The 9,830-nt window shown below is 34.4% G+C and overlaps 1 protein-coding gene across 16 annotated transcripts; it reads right to left on the bottom strand.

The window, feature by feature from the left end:
- Window positions 1–3,435: 3,435 nt before the first annotated feature.
- LOC108486646 (homeobox-leucine zipper protein ANTHOCYANINLESS 2-like) lies at window positions 3,436–9,607 on the bottom strand. Of its 16 annotated transcripts, none has more exons than XM_053031796.1 (11): window positions 9,343–9,607; window positions 9,137–9,242; window positions 8,735–8,784; window positions 7,730–7,944; window positions 7,511–7,628; window positions 6,758–7,420; window positions 6,321–6,422; window positions 6,035–6,247; window positions 4,856–5,030; window positions 4,413–4,780; window positions 3,436–4,265 (listed from the first exon to the last, which is right to left on the bottom strand). In XM_053031796.1, exons 4-11 carry the CDS (start codon window positions 7,936–7,938, stop codon window positions 3,870–3,872), a joined length of 2,244 nt encoding a protein of 747 aa, XP_052887756.1. In that variant the 5' UTR covers window positions 7,939–7,944; window positions 8,735–8,784; window positions 9,137–9,242; window positions 9,343–9,607; the 3' UTR covers window positions 3,436–3,869. The 16 variants fall into 16 exon arrangements, with proteins under 16 accessions (XP_052887756.1, XP_052887755.1, XP_052887751.1 ...); XM_053031795.1 differs by having other exon boundaries at window positions 9,403–9,607; XM_053031791.1 differs by having other exon boundaries at window positions 7,730–7,939; window positions 9,403–9,607.
- Between the last annotated feature and the right edge of the window lie 223 nt (window positions 9,608–9,830).

The following is a 9,830-nucleotide window of genomic DNA, read 5'->3' as shown; positions in this document are numbered from 1 at the left end:
CTCATCAATGACCGAATGCCTAAGCACAACTCTACTAAAATTTATCCAACATTGCTAGCACACAATATCCCTTAACCGAATGTCATAAACCCAAGCCACATATATAGTTCATCAAGGCCTTTCATTGGCCACATTCGCACCCTCCCTTAAGAACAAACCAATTTCAACTTTCATGAAAAATATATGTACCAAGAGCTTCAACTACTTGGCCAAATACCAAACCTCAAACAACCAAATTTAATCCATGGAATGAATAGAACTTGAACTAATCACCTCATTTACATCTAAATTTCCAAGGGTTTCAAAGCGCTTACCTCTTCCTAAGCATCAACCAAGCCAAATCATGCACAAAAGAATTCCTTCTTCTTCCTCCTTCAAGCCACGGCAATGGAGAATAGAATGAGCATTTTCCTTTTTTTTTTTTCTCTCTAGTTACGGGACAATGGGGGCATCCATGCTCATTTTTTTTGTTCATTTCTTTAATGCTAGCTATTATTTTATGGCTTCCTACATACACCACTAGCATAACATGTTAGAAACATGTTCCCTTGCCCATAACCTTGTCATGGCCGCCACTCACCTTAGGAAAGGGGTTATTTTACATGCAAGGACAACCATTTTCCCACATGTATTAATAGGCCACCTTACATTTGCCTAGCACATTTCTAAATTTTCTCACATAAGTCCTAATCACTAAAATTCACCTATAATTAAGCAAAAATTCAATTAAGAAATTTTCACACATGCATATTCACATATTTAGACAGTAACTATCATACTCAAATAATTTAGTGACTCGGTTTAGCGGTCCCGAAACCGCTTTCCGACTAGGGTCACTTTAGGGCTGTCACAGTAAAAGTTGAATTATAGATTAATAGAAAGTAAAAAGGACCAAAATGAAAAATATGCCATTTAGCATAAGTTGTGGCAGCATATGAAGTAAAAATCAAATATTTTATTAGATTTTTATATGTTTAAGGTTTTAAATCAATTTATAAATTATATTAATTATTATTATATTATGAAATAAGTTAAATAAAGACAAATGTATGGTAGTGATTTAATACAAGTGTATTAATAGAAATATATACATTTATGATATTTTATTTAATTAGTAAAAGATATTTATTAGATAAAATAATTAAATTGTGAGATTTTTGTGTAAAGAACAAATTAGATAATAACACTTGTAATAATGTGAATATATACATTTGTATTATATTTATTTATTTACTTGAAAATTAAGTAAAAGATAATTACTAATTACCTAAGTGGTATTTTGGTGGCTATGGATGAAAAGGGAAATATCAAAATTTGTGATGATTTTTTAACTTATTAGAGAGTTAAGGTTGAACATCAAGTTCCCTTAGGTATGTTGCGTTCACTAGAGATTCTAGAAAGTAAGTGGGATAAGATCACCATGGATTTCGTATCAGGGTTGCCCCTTAGCACATCGAAGAAGAATTTTGTATGAGTAATCGTTGACAGGTTAACAAAGTCAACTCATTTTGTGGCAGTACATATGAATTACTCCTTATTTTACAACAATTGTTAGGGTTAAAGATGGACATCATAAGAGTGGAAGAAACCAAGTCAACCACAGTCGGAAGGGCCGTGGGGGTGGTTCTACAGTGGATGATAGGGTTAAACCCAACAATCGATAGGGTATCAGTTTGGAAAAGTCATTGGACCAGTTGACAGGGAACCGAGCGATTGGATCAATTTTTTTATTCTTTTTAATATTTTTATCGAACCAAATTTTCATCATCCAACTTTTAACATATGTCATAACAAAATATTCTAACCAAGGTTTCAAAACTGGATCACCGATCAGTCCACCAATTTGCCAATTCAACTTATTCGTTCAGTTCAATTAAATAAAACATTAAAACTATTAAAATATATATTAATGAAATAAAAAAAAACAATTCAACCACTCGATTCTCAAGTCAAACGATCTAGTGGCTTTCTCTGGAACGATACTCTTGTCGATTTTATTCTAATCGGTCCAACCGATGATCCGATGTAATTTAAATTTTTATGTTTTTATAAGTTTATATCAATTTTAATAATTTTTATATTTTTATGTTTTTTATATTTTTATAGAATTTTTTAATACGTTTTTTATAAAATTTTAAATATGTTTTATTAATTTTATTTTTTTATAATTTATTAGATTTATTAGATTTTTATAATATTTTATATTTTTATAATTTTTATAAGTTCATATCAATTTTCATATTTTTAAATATTTTAAATATTTGATCATTTTATATTTTTATAATTTTTGTGATTTTTAATATTTTATAGAAAAATATTAAATTAAACTAGAAGTTGTTATGTGTCACCATAAGTTTAGTCTGTCAATTTATTTTAACGGTCAACACGATCAATGGTAGAAACTGTTAACGGAAAGGTTTAATTAATTATTTTAGTTAACTGAAAGGACGTAATTGAAAAAACTTAATTGATTATTTTAGTTAACTGCAAGGACATAAATGGGTGTAAAATAATATAGGGGTTTAATTAATTTTTTGTACATTTTAAGGACTTTTTGACATATAAACATTAAATATAAGTTCAGAATAAATTAATAGAAAAACCATAATCAAATAAAGGAAGTTTGTATGTTTAAATTTTATTAATTTTAACATAGATTAATATCATGAAAACTCTTTTAAATGTTTGTTACGTATAAATAATATAACAAAATTACTCATAATATTAATATTATTATTATTAATTACTTAAAAAATTAGTAATATAAAGACATACTGTTCTTAATGTTTATATTTTATTAATTTAATATATTTTTTAGTTAAATTTGACACCTAAACTATTGAATTTTTGTTATTGTAATATCCTGCATGGTAATCCTAGGATACTTCCATACTAATAAAATATTAAAATTCTATTTGTTTTATATGTACTATTTCAATAAATAATTAAAAATATAAAACAAAAACATTTAAAATTTAAGAAACTTTAAAAACTTAATTTTTTAAAAAATAACATGACATGCTTAAAAATAATAATATTTCGATAAAAACAACAATTTAACTCTTAAAAATTGATGAATTAAAAGGTTAAAACCAAATTTAATTAAAAATATATAAAACTAAAAATATAAACATCGCTAAATCTAACTATTATAAAATTTAATAGAGATTTCTCTCTACATGTAACAAAATTAAATATTTTAATTTGAAAAGATATTTCAATCACTTCTGTGAGTTGAGCTTTGAGTTTCACATGATATTTTCTTTCTATATATTTGAAATCCATGAAGATTAATTATTTTTCCTACAAAACAAATAGTTAGGTATAACTATAGATAAAATTACCCCTGAAAGAAGACTAAATTACACAAAGCATGTGATCAAAAGATGGAGATAATAATAACCAAACAACGATAGCAGATGTTGGGTATCCAGATTTAAAAAGAAAACTATATTAAAAACACTGTTCACAAAACAAAAGTAAAGACAACTGACCCTTGATTTTGATCATCATTTAAAACACAAAAATCAAAACACCAGTCTTGCAATTGTGCTTCTCTATAACTTGACTAATTAACCCAAAAAAAAAAACAAAACATGTTTTTACCCACTTAGACCATCTCACAGGTCGACCAAGTCAATGCCCGAACCAGAATCCCCCTGGCTTTATATATACCTAACATGTTTGCTGTTTAAGATCCATGGGAAACAAAAACCCTCTGCGAGTGGTTCGTTCTTGACTTATAACCCTACTTTTCGCCAACTATCATCTCCACCTCAATATCTATCGGCTGTTTTTTTCCTTTCACCAAAAAAAAAAAAAAAAAACATAAATATAAAATTAACTATGGAGTACCTCAGCTGCTCCTACTATGTTACTGTTAAGGCAGCTTTGATTTTTTGAATAGTGCAGGAGATGAGATTGTTCACAGTTTCCACCGACTCCACTGTTAGTTTAGCAGTAGGAACGTTATTGACCAAAATCTGAAAACCAACAGTAAGTAGGCATCCACTGACTATGCTTCCATCAATTTCAGGTTTCACCAATGCTCCATTGGACTCGCTTCGCCCACCATGATAACTTGGTGAAATACCAGGAAGAATTGCAAATCCGGATGGTAAGAGTGCCACATATGTTGAATCCCCACCATTCATCACCACACTCATTGATGATATGTCAACAGGTGCGTAAACTACTAATGCACCAGAGGCATCACTCCATGTTTCTTGTAAAATTAGCATGTTGTTCTCATTTGCATTAATGGCCTGCAAACGTGCATGAAAAGGAGCCATAAAACCCAACACAGAAAAAACACAGGTAAACTACAAAAAAAGGGGGGTGGAATTGGATAACAGAAAATCAAAGATATCTGCAGCATATGTCTTAACAAGTCTAGATGGTAAAACACTTACGCTACCACGAAGGAGAGACACACAGTTACCATGACCCATTCCCTTGGCAACATGCACCATCTCTTGCATTGGCCCACCATGGGACAAAATGTCCCACTCGCTTCGCATCCGTTCATCCCGCAAGAAATCAAACAGCCGTTCTTGAGTTACTGGCATCCAAACAGAAGTAGCAGCACTCAACACAACCCCGTGTGGCTCACCAGGATCATTTATATTCTTCCGGGTCATCACCCTGACATCTTCGCCAACATTACCAACACTAAGCTTGTCCCATTTATGAACGCTCGATGCACAAACTCCAGCGCAGAAGTTATATGTCATGCGCTGTGCAAGCTTGATCATGCTTTTCCTCCCAGCTGGTGTTATTCCTATGGCACAAATAGTGTATTAGACAAGAGTCCATATTCTTTTCAAGGATGAAAGAATGTACATGCTAATGGAACCTGTATTATTTTCCCCAGGGATGTCTTGTGACATAAGTATTGCCATGCAGTCACACTGCCTTTGGAGAGTGGCCAGCCACCTGTGCGCACCAAAGCCAAAACCTGAACTGAGTAACGGCTGTAAGAGATGGTGGACAGCGCTGTCATCATACTCCGAGTGTTCAACCCATGTAATCTGGCATTTAAATACTTGTAAGAATCTTAGTCACAACTAATATCAAACCAATAATCAAGAGTTCAATAAGAAAGCTGTTATAAATTTATGGCAGAAAAAAGAAAGAGAAAAGCATCAGATAAATTGGCTCCACTAATCCCAAATTTGAGAAAAGCATCAGATTAGTTGGCTCCGTTAATATCGACTTGCTTTTCTATAACTAAGACCAAATATCCCACGATACTAAGTACGAGAGGAAAAGAAATCAAATCAGGGCGACCCTGGTAAAATGGGACACAAAGTCCACCTAATAAGAAATTAGAAGCACAAATCTTGAATCAAGATTTTCTGTCAAAGTTTAAATTAAGCTAAAATGTGACATTAATAAAATAATCCAAACAGAGAGACACATTAAACAGGCCCTAAAAATTACAAGATAATGACTGGATCCAGGTAATCACCTCGTGGACAGTTAAAGACATTAAAAGTGGATAGATAGGAATAGAAACATCAAAATATAATTTATAGAACAATGATTGAACTTTCCAAGGATTTGCCTGCATATAAAGTATAGAACTAAGGTACACTCAAGATTATACTAAAAGCAAGCTGACTATAACCTCAATTTGCTCAACTAACAGTTTAACTAATTTAGTATATAGATAAGATACCTTTGCTTTGAAACTTGAGATTTAAAATGATTAAAACATGTAAGACCTTCAGCAAAATAATAATTAAAGCTTCAGTGAAGTCCTGCTATATCTTACTAGCTACCTCAGAGGAGGGAAATCCGGTGAGTTATAAAAGGAAAAAAATTGAGCAAAGCACAAGTCAAGGAGGATTGAGACTGAAGTCCAGATGCAAATTATTTACATTCATCTAGTCCGAACCAAACTCAGAAATTGTATTTACAACAACCTTGTTAAATGCCCTTAAACTGCGGTTCTAGCTCACTGAGCATAAAAATATTGACTACACATTTCAGTTTTTAGAAGAGAGGAAAATAAAATTCAGATTAGCAATACCTTGGAGCACTTAGTATCCACATCTTGGATAACACAGCCAGAGGGAAGCCTCCTGCAGTTTGGAAACATCTGTGTATTTGTAGCATCTTGGCTGGGATCAATTGAAACATCAACCACAGCCCACACACCCTCGGAATGCTGCTTACAAAACCGGATGAATCTCACTTGACGGACAGGAACCAGAGGTGAAAGCACTTGAAATTCAGCATCCATCTGCAAAATATGCTTTCTCATAAAGCCCAGCTAAGCAGCAAAATAAGTAAAGACAGATGGCAGAGAAATATACCACTTGCAACTCATTGTCTCTGGTTACACCCGTGCCACTGGATAGCACATCAATGGTTGCTGCTCTAGAAATCATGCACGGAAACATTTCTACCCAACGATTCTATTCATAAAAGTAAAAGAAAAAGAGTTTGTAAAACAACCATTCAAATACTTTTAAGATTCAATCAATAAAATCAATGATCAACCATTTGTGGCAACCAAAAGAACCATCTCCACCAGAACTGAAAATAGTTTCACCAGCATAACATATAACGTAAAGGTAACCTAACAAATAAGCAGACAAAAGCACTACCAATAATCATCTGCAAAAAATATCTTCATCAAAGTCTAAAAAGGATGGCATCAAAAGGACAAAACAAGCAAACTAATCCCAACTACTGATAGAAAGTTCAATGGAATAACAAAGGCCCTGCAACAAGTGACCAGGTGGCATACCGCATCCATCAGTGCCTCCACAAGAGCCAAGCCACGAAGGTAAACCAGTCCAGTTGCCTTTGTAGCCTCAGTTGCATAGCTGCTCGGTTTCATGCCAATGCAAGAGGAGAAATTCCTCCTGTACTCCTCAACATTCAAGGATTCCATCCCACCACCCATACCTTTAATCCAAAGAGGATTATCCATCTGCGCCATCTTAATTAATTCATCCATTGCTGACAAAGCAACATCTACAAAGGCTGACCTGTCATACTGCATTTCATTGACCATAGGTTTCACTATGGACATCATAGACCCATCACCGAACTCAAATCCCATTGGCAAGGACGTTCCTGCATTGTTCAGGCCACCAAAACCATTCCTTCCAACTGCAAGCTCCAAATTGGAGTTTAAGCCGTGAGGAGGAATAGGACTACCAGAGGATGAGAGAGGCCTGCCCAAGAACTTGTTTGTTAAAGCACATATCCGGGTTAGTTCATCTTTTAAACGAGCATTCTCAATCCTAAGTTGGTGCTGCTCATAAGATATTTCACCGGGCACTGCCGGACCACCACAACTGCTGCATATTGGGGTTGTCATTGCCTGCTTCAACAAATCATTTTCGGCTCGGAGTTTGTCATTCTCTTGCCTAAGAATTACATTTTCATGGCGTTCCAATTGGGTCTGGTTAAAAGGATAAATTTTCATCATTAGCAATCTCAAACTCAAGTTTAAAATTCAATAAACAAAAAACAAAATAGATTATCAACTTACCTTCATCTGGGTTCTCCTGTTTTGAAACCAAAACTTTATTTGCTTGCCCTCTAAGCCTAGCCTCCTGCTAAGTTCCATTCTTTGTTTTTCATCAGGATGAGGACACTCCTTGAAGAAACTAGAGAAGAGAAAGAGATAAACTTCAATAAGCAAATCCATAAATTAAAAATAAAGAGAAAAAGAATTCCTTAGGCTAAAGTGAAATGTAAGTAAGCATACGATTCAAGCTCTTGTATTTGACGTGGAGTGTGCCTGTGGTACTTCTTCTTCTTAGACGGTCCATCGGCAGCAGCATCCTGATCATCACCGGAAGCAACATCAAAATTATCACTTTCAGACCTAATCTCGTATCCGTCTTCCTTCATCCTCCCAACAAAACCCGGATCAAAGTTTTCCCCAATCAGCCCCATCTCACCATGACCATCCATTCTTTTCTGCACCAAAACCAAGTCCCCTAATAAATGACCCATCTTAAAAATAATAACAAACACACAGCAAAGCTCAGAAAAAAAAGTAGGTAATAAATTAATTGAAGGACAATGGACTAGAGAGAGAGAGAAAGAGAAAGAGAGATGGGGGGAGGGGGGGAGGGAGAGGGAGAGGGAGATGAGCCAGTACATATGAGAGAGAAAGGGAGGGAGAGCTTAGCATAGATATGGGAATATGTTGGGTGAGAAGAGGTGGCTCAACAATGGCATAACTTAGCATGTTGTTTTGTGGAACAAAATCAGCCACAACCACCCTTGCACCCGAACTACCACTGTCACTGCTGCTACTACTGTTGATCAAACCCCCAAAACTCATTAAATTAGGAAAAAAAGAGAGACAGAAACCAATTATTTTTAATCTCACACTCCCTCTATTATTTCATATCGTCTGTTTTTCTATGTTGATTGAAACGGTCACTATCACTTTCACAAGGTTGTGCTTCAGTTTTGTTTCGCTTTCTTGTCCATTAATTTGACCTTACAAAACAATACCCAGATTAAGCTAAAGTCTAAAACCTTTTTTGACAATTTCATCTCAACAAATCCAGAATGACAAGGCTGTCTACCTTGTCAACGCCCATGCATGACACCTCTCTCTCTCTCTCTAAAAGACTCATATATTGTTCTCTCTCTCAAAAAAAGTCAGTTTAAGAAAGAGAAAACAGTGGAGGAACAGGACAAGAGAGACCACCTTTTTATCTTGTAATAAAAATAATAAGAAACAACGAGTTCACACCTTCTCTTTTATGTCTTTACCTAAGTCCAGCGTCTCAGCCAGGGAAATCCCTGAAAAAACTCCATGGAAACACTGACAAATATGAAAACCCTAAATTTTCACAGCATCATGCTTGACCAATTGTTTGTCAGCATATTTGACAAAATTGAAAAGGACCCACAGAGAAAAGGAAAAAGCAAAACCAAATACACAAAAAGGCAAAGCTTATCTCTTTCACATTCACACTATTCAAACACCATATGACGTAGCAATAACCAGAATCAAAGGCATGAAAAAACCCAGTTGACCTCTTTCTCTTTTTTTCCCCTCTCTCTCTATCTTCCAGTGCAAGTAAAGAAAATAAACAGGCTGAAAGAAATAAATGCACAAAAACAAGAACCCAAACCCAGAAAAAGCTAGTACCTTTTTTATTTTTATTTTGACAGTGAGCAAAGGTCAGTATTTTTGAACAGAGTGGAATAGATACAGGTTATCAGATCCTTCTCTCTCTCTATTTAACTGTTGGGATCTGTACAAGAAGTAAAAAGGACAAAGTATATAATAAAATATATGAAAGCTTTTCTTTTTCTTTATTTTAGATTAAAAGAACCCAAAAAAAAAATCACTACTACTAATTATAATGGTGGTTGGATCGTTGGAAGCTGTGAAGATACTGCAAGCTGACTTACAAAGAAAAAGGGAGAGAAAATCAATAGTCAAACTCGTTAATCCTTTGTTTTATATCAAATGAAAATTAAAAAAAATTCTCGATCTTATAAACCCTAATGAAGACTGTAGCGATCTCTCATTCTCTCTGTCTTTTTTTTCCTTTAATTTTCAATTTTGATGGTATTTTCTTCCTCTTCTTCTTTCTCCCTTTGTCTTCCCCATAAATATGATATTTAATTAATATAAAGAGGAAATCAAGAGCTTAATGCAGTGTGGGACCCACTACCTCCCAAAACCGGGTTTTGCCGTTTTGGGATATCCGCCTTTCACGCGCTACCCCCGCGCTTGTGTCTGTCCGCGACACTCGTAGTTCTGACGAGTTTAAATCCTGTGTGCTCGATACTCTCTACGCCCGCTTATACAACTTACGAATGGAACCTATCCGAAA

Source organism: Gossypium arboreum, chromosome 8 (assembly GCF_025698485.1).
Source record: "Gossypium arboreum isolate Shixiya-1 chromosome 8, ASM2569848v2, whole genome shotgun sequence".
NCBI lineage: Eukaryota > Viridiplantae > Streptophyta > Magnoliopsida > Malvales > Malvaceae > Gossypium > Gossypium arboreum.
This window is presented reverse-complemented; position numbering and strand designations above follow the sequence as displayed.